Genomic DNA, 17,693 nt, shown 5'->3' on the forward strand with positions numbered 1-17,693 from the left:
GGGAGGGTAAACATGAGCCTGGAGGGCTGAGGGAGGCCTGTTCAAACAACCACATCCACTGTACACGCATGTATAAACACAGACTGGAAAAGGGCGACCCCAATATAAGTATTTTTAATGATGCAAAGAGGTGTGTGTGCGAGTGTGTTTGAGAGAGAGATTGGGTGTGTGTACATGTGTGTGAGTGAGAGAGTGAGTGAGAGAGTGTGTGTGTGTGTGTGCCAGAGTCAACAGCGTAGGCTACGAACAGGAAACGGCCTCTGCCTCTGGAGAGACAGGTTTGAAGGGAAGAGAGCATCACCCTCAGCAGCCCAGAGCAAACGAACACAGATAGGGGACTATCACGAGCTGGGGCCACAGTAAAACAAACACATAACAGGACGAACCCCTACAGCACTTCCCAGCTGTTTCAACCCTGACCAGGGGCGTTACTGGACAGACATGACTCTACTCTACTTGAATCAATTCCACTCCACCTTTCAGAGTGTGTTTTATTTGAACCCCAGGTGTGATGGGCGGGCAGTGTTACCAGCGGTGACAGTGTCTTTCTCCCTGGCCCTCTTCTCCTCCACGGTGCTCCTCCGCTGGATCTCGAAACGCCGCGCCAAACCCTCTCGGGGTTTCCATAGCGACTGCAGGAGGAGGGGTTTCTCGTTGTCGCCAACCACCCGGAAGCATTCCATCCTCCACTGGTGTTCACCCACGTGGCCAATGGCGTCGCAGAGAACATAAGACTCCGCCTCCTGCTTGCTTAGTCCGTACCTGGGTGATAAAACATTTGTTCCAATAAACAGCTAGTACTGTTATTAATTATTTTGCAAACAGTTCATAAACATGAAAAAGTCAACAGTTCTCTAAAATAATTGAAAATAATACTGATCCATTCACATAATGATAATCATCATAACCATATTATACATGAAAAAGCAATGAGGAGGAATAACTACTTAGAATGTTCCGTGTTCTACTCTGCAAGCTCAGCAAGTTCTCCATGACTGGCCTTGTTACCAACAGCAACAAGTTATGTGTGTGTGTGTGTGTGTGTATGTGTTGGCGTATTTTTGTATATGTGTGAGTATGTGTGTGTGTGTGTGTGTATGTGCTTGTTTGTATATGTGTGTGTGGTTATGTGTATGCATGTGTGTGTGCGATGGATAGAAGAACGACAGAGGCCTTCTTTCCGAAGAGAGAGAGGATGGAGATAGAGAGAGAGAGAGAGAGAGAGAGAGAGAGAGAGAGAGAGAGAGAGAGAGAGAGAGAGAGAGAGAGAGAGAGAGAGAGAGAGAGAGAGAGGGAGAGAGAGAGAGTCTGAGCAGACTGGCCTCCAGACGTCTGTGGTCTGTTCTAGAATGTTTCCACATCGCCCATGTAAACGATGATTCTGGCATGCATGCGCTCAGCATGTTATGACAAACAGCTGGACCTGGAGAACAATGGTTCGGCTGATCTTTCTTCCAGAGCACTTTGTCTCCATTGTTCCCTGCTCGTAACACGATCCACATGTTCTTGTGGAGCCACCTACAGAACATGCTTTGTATGGAAGATCCCTGGGAATATGAGTCATTCCAACAACTCATCCCTTGATACACAACCAGGCACCATCTCATAGTTGGAGCAATGATACTACTGCACTAAGGAGGTCTCAGAGACATTCACACATGAACAGGAAATGCACACACGTTAACAACATATCCCACGCACACACACACAAACCTCTCCAGGGCCTCTTTGACCAGCTCTTTGGCGCTGGAGTGTGTGGTGGCAAGGACACTCTTGTAGTGGGCTCCTTCACAGATCTCACTGCCAAAGATCTTGAGGATGCCCGGAGCCGTGATCTGATTGGACAGCTCGGAGGGGTCCTCAGTGACAGACAGGTCCACAGGGGTTACTAGGCGGCCATGTTGGAGAGGTCAAAACAATGACAGCTCTTTAACTACTGAGCAGTACATGGACCAAGATATTTGACACACAATTAGACATTAAACGCTGTCTCATCACATACTGTCCACTGAAGACAGAAGACTGATAAACTGACCCCTTCTGATACTACCCGAGAAGAACCCTCAGTAAGGTTCTGTTTGGAACCCTAAATCAGTCCAACAGAACTTGAGAAGGGTTCTTCTTTCATGTTTCCACGTGACAACATGACCAAAAGAGACAAAGAATAAGACAGCAGTCAAATTCACGTTAGACACCAACGTACAGCTGTCCTTTCTGGCATAGCCAGGAAGAGAGGACCTGCCGTCTCCAGTCAGCGACATGGGGGCGGAGTTAGGGGCGGAGCCACGCTGGAAGACACCAGACAGGCGGTTGGTATGGCGACGGATGCGACTCCGGCTTGGCTGTCTGACGGCCACTGCCACGCTCTCGTGCGACCTTGTGGAGGAACCAGATGAGCCTGACCTGGAGGGAGGGAGGAGCAAGGGAGGGGTAAAGAGGGAGAGCGAAAGGTGAAGAAATAGAGGGATAGAAAGAGTAAGGGAGACGAAGAGCGGGAAGGAGGCAGATGAAGAGGGAGGGAGGGAGGCAGGCAGGAACAATGGGAGAAGGTAAGGTGAGTGACATAGGAGGTGGGTAGAATTCAGGAAAGACAGTGACAGGGGAATGATTCACAGAGGAAGTGACAGAAGCAAACAAAAAGATAGCCAGAGTGAGAAGGAGAGAAAGAGAAAACAAAAGAGTGGTTGAGGAGTAAAGAGCGAGTAGAAAAAGTCACATCATCTTTCCCAATTTTGTGACAAACAAATCAAAAGGAATTCTTCAACAAAACTGTTCAAGACCTTGTATGTCTCTCAAAGCCTACTCAGATCCATATTTATTTCAACAAAGTTTAGAACCAAATAGTAAAGACAATACCTTAAATCACTCATTCACATTCATATATCTAATGGCCACACCATGTACTAACCCATTCATACTTAGTTTTAGCTAACTAAACAAATGATTCACCTTCTGTCAGTCCTGCTTACCTCTCTGCTGAAGTTTGCGATGAAATAACGCAGGGCAGTTTATTTCCCAGCAATCCTGTAAGCTTCTTATTTCAATAAAGGCTTAAAGATTTCTACAGTTACGTCACTTCATGGGTATAAATGCATATGTGTGAGTGTCTATGTGTTTCAGAATTTGGACCACTAGGTTACTGCTAATGATATTATAGACCTACATACTCTTGGTATATAATAATGTAATTAGGGAACCATGGGTTTTTGAGAAGTTTAAACCTCACTGAATTAACGTTAAAGCTTGACCAGGTTTGAACAGCGATAATTTCTGTATGAATTAGATTATAACACATGACTTACTGTAGTGATCCATTTTCACTCGTTTTTCTTCGAAGTTTAACAAAGCGTCTCTTGGGCGAACTGGCAGGTAAAAGTCCGGTCGCGTGTCCAGGTGGCCTCGGCGGCAGAGAACTCAGTTCCTCTGGACTCATCTGTCCGGAATTCATTTAACCTGACCAAACCAATGTTTTTCAGTATCGTCAAGGTAAAGCCTTACTTGTTCCACGTTCATTCAAACACCCACAACCTAACCTCTGTATAAGTTGTTGATTATAAGACGTTCTGTTATGTATTGTCTTGTTCATCAAGACACCGCGGACAAAGCGCACCCCGCGACAGCTGCTGTCTCGCGGGTGCATTCCATGACACGTCGTCCAGATGTTTGGGTCTCTCGCAGCTGTTCAAGAACTAGAGCAGGTAACTAAACTAGGTTACAGCTTTCTCCGCCACATAATCCAGTGTTGGAATCGACATAAGTATTTGGAATAGTTGGAATATTGTATCGTCCACGCTCGTTCGAGGATCCAAGTGTCTTGAAAGTTGAAAACTTATGAAAAGTTGATTTAGGGCTATAACCCCTCTTTCGGGTTGAAAAGGGGGCGGAGAGGCAAAAGGGTACTGATGCGCGCCAGCGGCAGAGCGCAACTGCTTGGAGTCGCCAAGCACCTAGCTAGTTGTCGACTAGTCCCCCATAGATGGCCAGACCAGGGTCCTACTATTCAACACGCACATTCACCAGTTGCCTACTACTGCCGTTTTACACAACGCTCCTCCAATATAAAAGAAATTTGAAAAATACCAAAACATGAGGTTGTCCGGTCCGTGGGCCGTGGATTGATGATGGGCTGTCCTAAACATTTCTTCGATTGCCACACTCACGCGCCATGGACTCCACCTACTGGCCAAAGGTATAACAGTACAACCTTATATCAATCCATGTTTCACTTCCTGAAATAACCTATGTAAGAGGTTCATTGACAGAAATGTGCAAGTTAATGTTGATACGTTGTCAACCCATAGTTTGACGTTAACATTATCATCAAATCGTTCAAAACGTACTGGCCTCTTCAAGACTGATAATTAAGGCTGATACAATGATGTTTAGAGTTTACACAATGGACCAACGCATTGATGCTGGTTGCCTCATTTCGAAGTTGGTCCACTAGAGGGAGTAGCCTACTTTTCATTGTAAAACACTTGGCAAGTAGAAAAACATTAAAAAAAAATCTCTAGGCAATTATTCTTATTATTAATTTTGTCTAACCTACCATTATTTCTTTAGTAGCACCGTTATTCGAAATAGAAGCCCCAACTTTCCACCCAACAATCATCTATCACTCCTTTTAATTCCTCACCACTGTATAACATATCTTATTTAAGCGTTCAATGACATGATTAAAACAAATCTTTCAATTTTTCTGTCAGCTTATAAAGTGTCATGTTAAAGTAAAAGGCGGCAGGACCTAACAGCGGACACCAGAAGGTTAAGATCAGACCAGTAGTTTTAACTTTGCCTGTGTCCTTGCATATTGGGCAAGCAGCGTGGGTTGACGCTCAAGCTCCAGCATGGTCATGATCAGGTCATTGAGCGTCGAGGTTCCAACCCAGGGGGCTGCCCACACCCACACTTGGAGGACCCCTGGTGAGCACCGACTGAAGATCCGGTCGGACTAGACGCTGAAACAGCAGGGGGGCTTCACACAATTGGTGCGCTGGGACTCCGTCACAACCATGGTTGTCGTGGTTATAAGTGGTTTCATGGATTTTCCATTTGTTGTAGTTTATTCTTTCAACTTCAGGAAACTAGGAACACGTTGGAACTACCACCTCTCACATGAAGTGACCATAATTCGAACGTTCTATTCTAGCAAAAGGTTGCTTTTAAAGGGGCAGCTCTGCTGATGCAAACTAGGCATTTGCTAGGCAGGTTTTATTTCAGTGGTGGTAGTGGCTATGACTTGGTGAAAAAATGATGGGCTCACTGGAAACACGTTTACGTAACTTAAATATCCCAAGTCATGATATTCTTGCCCAGTCATTTTGTCTGTGTGCGTGTGTGCGTGTATGTGAAGGCGGGACCTATGGGCTGTATGGGTTCCGCCTTTCATCGTGATAGCGTCCTCAGGACTTTTCCTTCTCTATTGTTAACAACAGTCGACTGTGGGCTTTTTCAAATGTGTAGGCACAGAGAGGGGCGGGTACAGTATAGGGAGCGGGGCCAGCTGAATCTCTCAGTATAAAGTGCCTCTACTTCAGCGATAAGACTTCGTGCAGCTCCACTCGAACGTGTGTGGCGAATGAGTGAGTGTGTGAGAATCCAAAGTAACTGCAAGCGCTGGAACAAAAGAACGTAGGTGGAAGGAAAGAGAGACCTGTCAGAGTCAGGAAAAGGTCCCTCGCTTGTTTTCGAGAAGGCCGGTGGCGATGGAGCGTTTATGCGGACCGAAATTCCCCTTCTGGGTGAGTATTGGGTATTAGCTTTGGTCGCCGTGCGTTTCAAAAGGTTCTAAAAACAACGACATTGTTACACAGGGCTCTGCCTTTCTAATTTATGTTCCTTAACATATTGGGTTGGCTTCGTTTCATGTTGTGTTAATGTTTCCGTTGCCAGCAACGTTTCATGGTCTCTCGGGTTATGGTTGTGTTATCGCAAGCCATTTATCGAGGGACAAAAGCGCAATTGGCGATGAGCTCATAAGGCTATGCGGGACTATAGGACATAGGCGGAAGCTTGTTTCACATCTTTGATAACCTTCTTCAATGGCAGCAAGGTTAAACATTCCACTGTAGCGTACAGTAGGCGCGGCAACGAGAAACAGGCTTGAGCAGCTTTTTTTTGTTGTTGAAAGTTACAACCGTACCAGAGAGTAGACTAGGCTATAGCCTAAGCATACAGTTTATAACGCGTAAGATTACGTTAGGCTACATCGTTATCACACTTGACAGCAGCACTGCAACAGTCCCGTGTCAGGGAGGAGACAATGCTAAACAGCATATCCTCCTATCTCAAAAAGCCGTTAATCCTCACGTGAGACTTTACCCCTGTCTGATTTGACCTTTTCAGTGTCCAGCGCATGGTTGGCCCTAACCAACTTGAAATTGTACCGGCCTGTTGACTAAAGGATTAAGACTTGGCACCTGACTTCCCTTTTTGTTTACCAGTTTACTCGAGGTGAAGACCTCAAGCGTGTGTGCTTCCCGCCACTCATACTTCAAACGGCCATAATCCTCAGAACGCGGGGGGCCTGCACCAGCATAGGCAATATAACAACACACAAGCCCCCGTTCTTTCTCCTCACCAGACCCGCATTGTTTGCAGACTTTCAACTCGAGGAAACATTAACGTTTTCAGTACTAGACACGTTTTTTGGGGTGACCAACTGCATAACTTCTAATGGAAAGTAGGTCATGGCCTATTGCTCTCACCAGCTCTGATGTCCCTGTCCTGACTCCCTGTCACAAGGGGACTGCCTCTCCTGTTAGCTGATATGCGGGCAGCCATACGCTCTTCAGGAGGATCACATCACCATGAGTTAACAGCTGCTCTTTAGCATCCTCCCTTGGGGCAATCCTTCAGTTGGGAGAGGCCATAGAAAGACATGTCACGAGAGGTGTCACCCAGGTGTGTGTTGATGAGTGCTGATTCTGTCTAGACATTGAGAGTAATCATAATAGCTGTATGGTAGGCCTTTTTGCCTTTTTGATGATATATGTTATTATGCAATATTGCTATAACATATATGGTTGTTTTATATAACATTGCATTATATTAGGCATGGTTCAGATCAATGCTACACATGGTAGGCTACTAAATGATATAAATGTTGATTTATATGTTGATGGGTACTCATTTTACAGTGGTGTCACCTATTTATACATCTGCATTGAAATAATGAATGTGTGTGTTTGTGAGAGAAAGAGAGAGAGTGAGGGAGAGGGAGAGGTGGAAGGCAAGCTAGACTGAGAAACATGTTATGAGAGCGGAGAAATAGAATCTATGAGAGAAGACAGTTTCCGTGTGTGTGTGTGTGTGTGCATGTGTAGAACGGAGTGTGTCTGAGAGAGAATGGTAAAGATCAGAAGGTCTGTGCTGTAATAGTGGTTCTTGTGGCCTAATTTAGAAGGAGACCAAGGTGGTTTTAAACTCCTGGGATAAAAAGGATTACAATAATGTCTCCAACACTGGACACTGTGTAACTATGTAAGTGTAACAACAGCTTATAGCAATTTTCACCAAACAAAAGAAAAGTAGCAGTTAAAAGAATTGAACTTTTCTTTTTAACAACAGCTACATTCACAGGGAGATGGACAGGCATTTTCCAAGAAGTGAAAATCATCTTACATGCCTAGCATATTAAATTCACAATTTATTTTTCCATTCCAGCTTAGTGGAGGTGCATTTGACTGCTGAACAAGAAGTCACAGGTTTACCCCCCCCCCCCCCCCCCCCCCCCCCGAGGGCGATGAGGTTTACAGAGTGTTCATGTGCTTTTATTTCCTCTTTCCCAAACATCTCTCTCTCATTCAAACTGCTGAGGGTGCAACAACCAGGAAGTTAAAAAGCCCCTGACCCCCCCACCACCACCACCACCACCACCACCAAGGTCCAAGCTGTAGAGGCGGACACACAGGAATTAGATGGCTGTGGTTATGACACTGTGGTTTAGGTGTCATGATTACATTTACGGTGTGGTTGGCTTTACACACTAGTTGGGTTAATCCCTCTGTCTGTGACTCTGCAGCCTCTCTCCCTCTCTCTCTCTCTCTCTCTCTCTCTCTCTCTCTCTCTCTCTCTCTCTCTCTCTCTCTCTCTCTCTCTCTCTCTCTCTCTGTATCCCCTTTCTCTCTCAGTTACCCCTCTTCCTTGCACTCTTTTACCCGTCTCTTTTAGCCCCTTTCTTACCCCCCTTCTCTCAACCCCCTCTCTCTACAGAGGTAGATTAATGCCTCAAAATCTGTACCATGATCCGCAAAGGTGAATCATGATTCGCAAAGGTGCAGCATATGTCCCCTCACCCTGCCTCCAGTACACTGCCCTCCACAACAGACCTAGACACTCACAGTACACACAGTTAACATAGCCGGCAGCACTTCCTCTTTTTTTATGGGCTTTAGCCTACAGTAGTTCAGCGTGTAGTCGAGTCACTGTGCAGGCGCCGCTGTTTGATCAATCATAACCTTAAACCACCGTGAAACCCCCCAAACTGACCCTGGATCCGTTTACCCTCCCCAGTCACAGCCTTACACAACCTGAGGAAAAAACTGCACACTAGCCCAGCAGTTTACCGTCCCCATTTATAACTTTGAACACTAACATGAAAACCCAACTGACGCTGGATCAGGGTGTGAGATCATTGGCCCATCTGAACAAAGGCAGTTGGCATGTCCATAGATGCGATTCTTCAGATCCATAGACACAGCAGGTCCTGTCTGAGTCTTGAAGTACACTCAGATAGTGGGTCTACTCTATGCGATACTTAGCTGCAGCTGGGCTGTTTTTACATCTGTTGGTGATTAAAACGTGTCTGTAATGTGTTCTGGACCAGGCTGTGCACCAGGGGCAATTCTAGGAACAGACCTTTAGGGGGGCTCAGCCCCCAATGACAATGTGACATGGGTACAGTGCCTTGCAAAAGGGTTAAACCCCCTTGCTAATAATCACTAATTTCACTGGATAACATTTAATACATGTAGTTATTATTATGCAAAATATTAAATGAATGAATAAACTAAGAAAGTCCCTTTCACAAAACTTTCAATAAATACATAAAAAAAAGAGCAGAAAAGAAAGTTCCTTTCTTCATGAACTACCAGCATCAAATTAACTGATAATGATGTGTCAACAATAAATAAACATTGTTTTAAGAAAGGCTCAACTCACCCAAAACCCCAACCCACCTTACCCTAAGGAACAATGTCACTCAACTCTTCTCTACCATTTCGGCTTGAAACATATCTGCAGATCTTGCCTTCTACTTAGGGAGAATTAAGCTATGTCGCCACACCTTGAGGGTGGCAAATCTATCAATCACTTTTTCGTGTTTGACTTTCTCAAGCACCTCCTTCTCAATTGACATGACTCAAGACTTGCCCTATAGTACTCCTGAGCCAGCTATGAAGCCGACGCAAGGCACTAAAAGTCCTGTCACAGCTGCAGCTACTAACTGGTATATTCAAGGCCACCTGAATATAGCTTTCAGCGAAGGGAACAGTAGGTCGTGCACTGTGAGCATGTCTATAACAGCACCAGCCCCTCTCTTGCGCCTCAGATGGTTTTTGACAACCATCACTTCTTCTGCCTTGGGGTCAATATGGTAATGTAGTGCCATCTCTGACAAATATGGTTCAGACAAGAAGTGGTCTGAGGTTCGACTACATGCCTGAATTCCATCAAGCAATTTTTCTTTCACACCAGAAAAACGCTTCTCAAGTTCAGAGATCGTTCTGTCCAGACCTGGAAATAACAATTTCCTTTTGAGCTACTTGCCCCAGGAGTCGACTTCACAACAAATCCAGCTATTCGATTTGTCTTCCGTCTCTGTCCAGAAGGTTGCTCTGGAACTGCTATCTGGTTGGCCTCACATAAGGCCTTTGTTCTGGCGTGAAGATCTGCAGCAGTGGCATCACTGCGTTTCTCCTCAAGGGAGTCAATCACTGCGTCTTTGTATGTCACTGCTCGGGCAAGATCAATGATCTCCTTTTGTAGGTATCTGTGTTAACATGCCTTTACAGTCAAGAGAGCCTGGAACACAATCAGCAAATACACTGAGGAGAATTGACTGAGTTTTGTCATCAATCCCACTCCCGTAGGTGTGTTGGTGGTAGGGAGGCACTCAGGGATGGGAGGGAAGTTTTCAAGCACGGCATTCACTGAACAAATCTGGCACGACCAACGTGTGTTGGACAACTGCACAAGTTCACTTGGCTGCAATCCGAACTTCCGTTGAGTGTTCACAAACTTACGGTGGTTCACAAGCGAGACGCCAAAAAAAGAATGGATACTTTCCAGCATGGCGATAAACTCGGCGGCCTCAGAAACGGCTCTGCGAGGGTGACATAACACAAGGTTCGACTCATGTCCATGACCATGCACATGTATCGCTTCAGGATGCCGCTCTCGAAAACGGGCTCGCACACCCCCAACTGCCCCACTCATGATTGCTGCCCCGTCGTAAGTCTGTGCCACACATTTCAACTGATCAATTCCTTTCTCTCCCAGTTGATATTCAATTGCAGCAGTTATTGATGTAGCATCAAACTGTGTCACCTCTGTAAGGGCTAGGAACCTCTCCTTCACTGTACCCTTTATTGAAACCTATCTCACACGGTGCCAACTGTTCTGTCTTTGATTCCCTCATCTCACTGACAATAGTTGCCGTTACCTCTTGTGAACAACATTCTATCATCTCATTCTGACTGGTAGACGAGAGGTATGTGCTGTTTGATGGTAGTGTATACCTCTGCAAGAAAGGATTCAACTGCCTCAGAAGTGTCATGCGTCGTCGTCGTCGTCGTCGTCGTCATCTGCCGCTTGTCCGGGGATCGGGTCGCGGGGGCAGCGACCTAAGCAGGGAGGCCCAGACTTCCCTCCCCCCGGCCACTTCCGCCAGCTCTTCCTGGGGGACCCCAAGGCGTTCCCAGGCCAGCTGAGAGACATAGTCCCTCCAGCGTGTCCTGGGTCTTCCCCGGGGCCTCTTCCCAGTGGGACGTGCCCGGAACACCTCACCAGGGTCATGCACTCTATTGAAATTGCCTTTACGGTGGCATTCAACGGTTTCCGCCATGACCTCAAAATGGTATTCCTCGCTTTCCCAACGTGCAGGTCACTGCCATAACACGTTTCAGGTACTCTCTTCTTTCACTAACTTCAGTGGAACTCGCTGTCTATTGGTAGAACATTGCCTTGTCATAGACTTTCTTTGTAGCAGTTCCAGCGAACTACACTGTCCTTGTGTGACTGGGTGGTTTCATGTTTTTGAAACAAGTTCAGTGCCTTTCTCCAATTCTCGACTCCACCATTCACAAATTCCTCCTGTCTAAGATTTTTACCATATACTCGGCAAGCGAAGCAGAAAGCAGCATTTGTCCTAGAGCAGAATTTCAGCCATTTAAAACTGTAGAACCAGTTTTGTTGGAAAGCTCTTTTTTGCCTGCCAAACTGATCCTCTGGGTACTGAGACAGATTTAACTGTTTAGGACCTGTGTCCTTATCCCCTAAAACAAAAGAAACATATTGAGACCCTGCTGCTTTGGCTTGGTGGTCTGAATGCTGCTCTCTCTGTCTCTACTTCATTTGTCTCTCTGGTCTGCTCTCTCTGTCTCTCTCTGCCTCTCTCTGTCTCTCTCATCTCCCAGAGACTCTCCCTGTTTTTTAATTAATAATAATAATAATATGTTTAATTATTATTATTTTTAGGGGTGCTGAGATGACATTTAGGGGTCAATGCAGCAGTTCATGTCTTCAGGAGTCAGGAGAGCGCATGTCTAACTGAAAACAGATGGTGTTCAGCACCAATATTTCTTTTGCAGCCCCAGAGGTTTTCATAACAACGGCTTAAAGGATGGGCTTGCTGACTCCACTCTGTTTTTCTGTGTCTATCCCTCCCACTTTCTCTCTGTCTCTCTCTGTCTCTCTCTGTGTGTGTCTCTCTCTCTCTCTCTGTCTCTCTCTGTCTCTCTCTCTCTGTCTCTTTGTCTCTCTCTCTCTCCTCTGTCTCTCTCTCCCTCTCTCTCTCCTCTGTCTCCCTCTCATCTCTCTGTCTCTCTCCCAGCGTGATTCAGATTCCCTCAACTGAAAGTCACGTTCCTTTCCTCCAGTCAGAGTAGAACGTGTGAAGTTGTAGAGATAACATCCAGGACCACGACTGGAGGGCACCGGGTACTTCCTGTTGTCGCTCCGCGAGACATGTCAGGTGGGGTTGCACGATGCATGATGAGGAGATCTTCTCTCACAGCTTCAGTCTTCCCTCTCTTTGAATGAGCGTGCGTTCCTATCAGCTGTGTATTACATTACGTGATTTAATGTAATTTCAGAATCCCGGCAAATTTCATTCAGGACGAGGTGGTGGGGTTGGTGGTTTGGGGGTGTGGGGAGGGGGGGCTGCTTTCAATGTGATTGATGCACTCTGGAATTGGGTTTTTACAGAAAGTGCTTGTGTTCAGTAAAAAAAAAAATCCACATTTAGCAGTTTACTTAATTCATTTATCAGCAGTTTGTTTCAAATCCTCGCTGGTCCTCATAGGCCGCACAACTACATCAGCATTCCAAACAGAAGGCCACGTGATTTCACCCTCATAGTGTTGTTGGCTCAAAGGACTGGGAATACCTTGTATCTTTATAATATTAAATACTGTCTAAATAAGACAGGATCAAAAGAACTTGAGAGAACCGCCCAGATAAAACCAGGACTGAGAGCTGGGTTTCGTATGATTCTTCTATACCAACCTCATTGAAAAGTGTTGGCACACACTCATACACAGTAAAACGTATAAAACCTACCTAGTAACTACACTGTAGTTACATAGACGCATAGCTGTGACCTCATTTGTGTTCCAAAAAGCATAGTTACAAAGTGTATGCACTATGCTCTGTTTGAACGTCACTTTGGAGAAAATAATCTGCTCAACAAATGAAATGTGAAACTGTAACTGTGGGAACCCCATCACGTCAAACTGTGAGACCTGGCTGCGTTCCTCTTTCACTGCTCCACGTGCCTCCCAGCCCCCTCCTTAAGCCGGCGACCTAGCTTCGACCCCGCGACAGGGTCGTCCTCAGCCGCCGAGCGGTTTTTAGGCCCCCCTAAAGGCTCTCCGATTTGATTCGCTGAGCCGGATCTCCGATCTGATTCGCCGAATCTGACCCCTCTCCTGTTCTCTCCGTGGGACTCGAAACCGACACGAGGAGACGACCACATGGCGCTGTCAGCGCGTCAGGTGTGTGAAGCCGTCGCTATTCGCACTGTAGCCGCCTGGGAGAGAACAGTGACAGTTTCCCCTCGCGTACAGACAGGAGTGGCTGCATTCTAGCACCTTAAGGGCACGGGTTTGGGGGGGGGGGGGGGGGGGGGGGGGGGGGGAGGGAGGGGAAAGAAAAAACAGAGAGAGAGAGAGAGGGGTGTGGAAGATTGAGAGGGGGGCCGTTGTGTTGAAATCTCACCTTAGGCATGCATTGTGTGACCACCCCCGGTTCCAGGCGAACGTACGCTCAGGTGTTCTCTGGGCCCACGTTGAAAGGGAGCGGAGCATAGCTGACAAAACACGCGCTGGATCAGGACCATTCAGGCGTCACGTCCTCACACAGCCGCCGCTACTGTATGTAGGGCCATGTTGTGTGTGTGTGAATGGGCTACATCTTTTAGACATGTGCTACAATTCCCTTTTAACGGTTTGCCTCGTGTCCGTGGCAGCCCTTAGGGTGCAGAGGAGAAAGACGGAAAGAGAACAGAGAGAAGGACAGAGGGGAGAATGGAGAGGACAGAGAGGAGAATGGAGAGAAGGACAGAGAGGAGAACAGAGAGAAGGACAGAGGGGAGAATGGAGAGAAGGACAGAGAGGAGAATGGAGAGAAGGACAGAGAGGAGAATGGAGAGAAGGACAGAGAGGAGAATGGAGAGAAGGACAGAGAGGAGAATGGAGAGAGGGACAGAGAAAGGACAAGGAGATGATGTTGTCCGTGCTTCGCCTTGAAAATAGTTTCGACCACGTGACTGAGGAGGGCAGATCTGGGTGGAGAGATCTTTGATGTATGTGACTGTCATCGCTATGGAGAGGCCATGCGCTTGTTCTCGTCCCACACTCAGGGTTTTCAAGGAGGAAAATGAGTTTGTAAAAAAATAAATAATGAATCTGATCACTGTGGCACGTGTGCAGGATACACAACTGGGGATTGTTGGCATGCAGCGGCGAAATCGTTTCGCCGCTGCAAGCTTGATTCGGGACTGAGATAAAACAGCAGATAAAAAAAATCGACGCTTACGTTAGGAAAATGAGTTTGTTTGAATGTCATAGTTCCTTTTGTTGGACAGCCGAAAATCATTTTCTCCCAACATCTTCCTGTGGTTCTAAAACAGGCCAATCAACCGTCTGTGTAGTGCCAACTGAAAGAAAAGGCCATTGCCAAGATTCTCCCCACCTCTCTTCCTCCTCCTCCTCTCCTATCCTGTCCAGTAAGGGGTGTGTGATCATGTGCTGTGATGTCACACGTGTAGGAAACGTGATCTCGTATCCCTGTGTGCAGCTGTGGTACACTAGAATCAGAATCAGAAAGGGGTTTGCACAGACAAGGAATTTTACTTTGGCAGGAAGGTGCATACATTCGGCATATACAGTGCCCTCCAAAAGTATTGGAACAGTGAGGCGAATTCCTTTATTTTTGCTGTAGACTGAAAACATTTGGGCTTGACATCAAATAATGAACGTGAGACCAGAGATCAACGTTTCAGCTTTTATTTCCAGGTATTTACATCAGGATCTGATGCACAACTAAGAAAATATCACATTTTGTTTGAATCCACCCATTTGTCATGTGAGCAAAAGTATTGGAACAGATATACTTAAAACATATTTAAGTGAATAAGACTTAATATTTAGTTGCAAATCCTTTGCTTTCAATAACTGCAGCAAGTCTGTGACCCATTGACGTCACCAAACTTTTGCATTCTTCCTTTTTGATGCTTTCCCAGGCTTTCACTGCAGCCTCTTTCAGTTGTTGTTTGTTTTGTGGGGTTCCTCCCCTCAGTCTCCTCTTAAGCAGGTAAAATGCATGCTCTATAGGGTTTAAGTCTGGAGATTGACTTGGCCAGTCTAATACCTTCCATTTCTTGCCCCTGATGAACTCCTTTGTTGTTTTGGCAGTGTGTTTTGGGTCGTTATCTTGCTGCATGATGAAGGCTCTGCCAATCAGTTTGGTTGCATCTTTCCTTAAATTGGCAGACAAAATGTTTCTGTAGACTTCCGAGTTCATTTTGCTGCTGCCATCATGTGTTACATCCTCAATGAAGATTAATGAGCCCGTCCCAGAAGAAGCCATGCAAGCCCAAGCCATGACATTACCTCCACCGTGTTTCACAGATGAGCTTGTGTGTTTGGGATCATGAGCAGTTCCTTTCTTTCTCCAAACTTTAGCCTTTCCATCACTTTGGTAAAAGTTAATCTTTGTCTCATCAGTCCATAAAACTTTGTCCCAGAATTTTGGAGGTTCATCTCTGTACTTTTTGGCAAATTCCAGCCTGGCCTTCCTATTCTTCTTGCTAATGAGTGGTTTGCATCTTCTGGTGTAGCCCTTGTACTTTTGTTCATGAAGTCTTCTGCGAACAGTAGATAGTGATACCTTCACTCCTGCCATCTGGAGGTTGTTGCTGATCTCACTAACAGTTGTTTTAGGGTCTTTCTTTACAGCTCTCACAATGTTTCTGTCATCAACTGCTGATGTTTTCCTTGGTCTACCTGTTCGACGTCTGTTACTTAGTACACCAGTAGTTTTCTTCTTCTTCAGGACATTCCAAATGGTTGTACTGGCTATGGCCAATGTTTCTGCAATGGCTCTGATTGATTTTCCATCTTCTCTAAGACTCACAATTGCTTGTTTTTCACCCAAAGACAGCGCTCTGGTTTTCATGTTGTTTTCACCTCTGAATACAGTCTGCATAGACAAAACCTATCTTACCCAATCTGAACCTGAGTGTAGACATTCAGTGGTATTTATTGATTGAATAATGTATGTAATAGGACACACCTGGGCAACAAAACACACCTGTCAGTCACATGTTCCAATACTTTTGCTCACGTGACAAATGGGTGGGTTCGAACAAAAAGGTGATATTTTCTAATTTGTGCATCAGATCCTGATGTAAATACCTGGAAATAAAAGCTGAAACGTTGATCTCTGGTTTCACATTCATCGTTTGATGTCAAGCCCAAATGTTTTCAGTCTACAGCAAAAATAAAGGAATTGGCCTCACTGTTCCAATACTTTTGGAGGGCACTGTAGGAGTACATCTTAAATAAGTGGCGTAAGTTTGGGAGTCAGGTGGCTGAGCGGTTGGGGAATCGGGCTTGTAATCTGAAGGTCGCCAGTTCGATTCCCGGCCGAGCCAAATGACGTTGTGTCCTTGGGCAAGGCACTTCACCCTTCTTGCCTCGGGGGAATGTCCCTGTACTTACTGTAAGTCGCTCTGGATAAGAGCGTCTGCCAAATGACTAATGTAAATGTAAGTTTAAGTCTAACTATACTATATAATACTAACAGCCTGGTTCCTGAAGTTAGCAGACCTTTTCCTGTGACTGAACATGTGTGTTTGTACTGGAAGGAGTTCTAGGTTTACATAGTGTAACTACATACACATAAACACAACATTCCTTGTCTCCTTTTCTCCATTTTCCCTCCCTACCTCCCTCCCTGGAGCTGATGGTCTTAACTGATATTGCAGTGTGTCAGGGTCAAATGATCCCAGGAACAGGAATTACTGTCACTCATTCATCTTTAACTACAGTTTGAAAAACCTCATTCAAATGTGTCAAATGTTACGAAGGCCCCATTCAGCCCTGCCTGTTTGCAGGTTTGAATGAGCCGAAGAGAGTTCAGAAGAGTTCGACCTTCCTCCGAGTCAGTCTGAATGGGCAGGTGTACAAACCCGACCCACCTTACGCAAACTCATGACGAGAACCACGCTCAGCTCACCTCCTCCCTCACCTCCCGGCAAGGTGAGCGGCAAACACGACTGCCTTCTTTCCCAACCGGCAAAGATGAAGAAAGATGAGTCACATCCTCTCCATGTTGCATCATCTGCCCTGCAGGCTATACAGTAGCTACGAGGGATTCCCGACACTGACTCTCACCTCTCCCTTTCCACACCTTTCTTTCAGTATTTTTTAAATCCAACGTTTCTATCGCAGCCGCTGCTGCCCCCAGACCGTTGTTGTGAAATAATAACAGTAGAAGTCTATTCGTAAAGTCTGTAGTCTGCCAGGTGTGTCCGAGAAGGGAGCTTTGATCTAGGACTTGTGATATTCCAGGTACAGGCATCCTAGATCTGTACTGGTTCTCTGAGATACTCAATAGGTAGGATCCCTGGCCTGTGTCCTACACTGGGCTAAGAGGAAGGGGTGTTATAATGAGTTTGGAACTGCCAAGGTTAAAGAGAGAGAAATGATTTGGAACAGGGTTTTTCTCAGAGCGGAGTTTTACGAACACACGTGTTGGAAATGGCACTCATGCGCTATGTCTACTCCTCACCCACTGAGCCGGGGTCTATTGTTGAAGTGTGTTCACATGCAGAGAGCAGACAAAGCTCCCTCCCTGTGTGGAGCAATAACAAGAGAAGGACCCGTGTTCGCTCACGTTTACGATTGCCCGCGTCCCGGTGTGATGGACGATTTCTTTTCTACACATAATGGGCTGCGGTTTAGTGCGAT

General features: G+C 46.0%; 2 protein-coding genes across 6 annotated transcripts in view; one reads left to right on the top strand and one right to left on the bottom strand.

Annotated features, from left to right (window-relative positions):
- Nucleotides 1–4,041, bottom strand: part of LOC124475741 (ras-associating and dilute domain-containing protein-like) — a 20,097-nt gene extending 16,056 nt beyond the window's left edge. Inside the window, exons 1-4 of the mRNA XM_047032548.1 lie at nt 3,303–4,041; nt 2,204–2,403; nt 1,714–1,888; nt 530–762 (exon numbers count right to left, since the gene is read on the bottom strand). Coding sequence (XP_046888504.1) covers nt 530–762; nt 1,714–1,888; nt 2,204–2,403; nt 3,303–3,448 — 754 coding nt within the window. The 5' untranslated portion in view covers nt 3,449–4,041. The remainder of the gene's footprint in view (nt 1–529; nt 763–1,713; nt 1,889–2,203; nt 2,404–3,302) is intronic.
- Nucleotides 4,042–5,378: 1,337 nt separating this feature from the next.
- abcc3 (ATP-binding cassette, sub-family C (CFTR/MRP), member 3) overlaps nt 5,379–17,693 on the top strand; it is a 44,393-nt gene continuing 32,078 nt past the window's right edge. For 2 of the 5 annotated variants that reach the window (XR_006956986.1, XM_047032935.1), the window contains exon 1: nt 5,381–5,741. Coding sequence is in view for 4 of the 5 variants with exons in the window: in XM_047032935.1 (XP_046888891.1) it covers nt 5,706–5,741 (36 nt within the window). In the remaining variant the exon portion in view is untranslated. Of the gene's footprint in view, nt 5,742–17,693 lie in introns of all 5 variants that reach the window. The other 3 variants (XM_047032934.1, XM_047032931.1, XM_047032932.1) reach the window with 3 other exon arrangements.

The sequence above is a fragment of the Hypomesus transpacificus genome, chromosome 13 (genome assembly GCF_021917145.1).
Source record: "Hypomesus transpacificus isolate Combined female chromosome 13, fHypTra1, whole genome shotgun sequence".
Lineage (NCBI taxonomy): Eukaryota > Metazoa > Chordata > Actinopteri > Osmeriformes > Osmeridae > Hypomesus > Hypomesus transpacificus.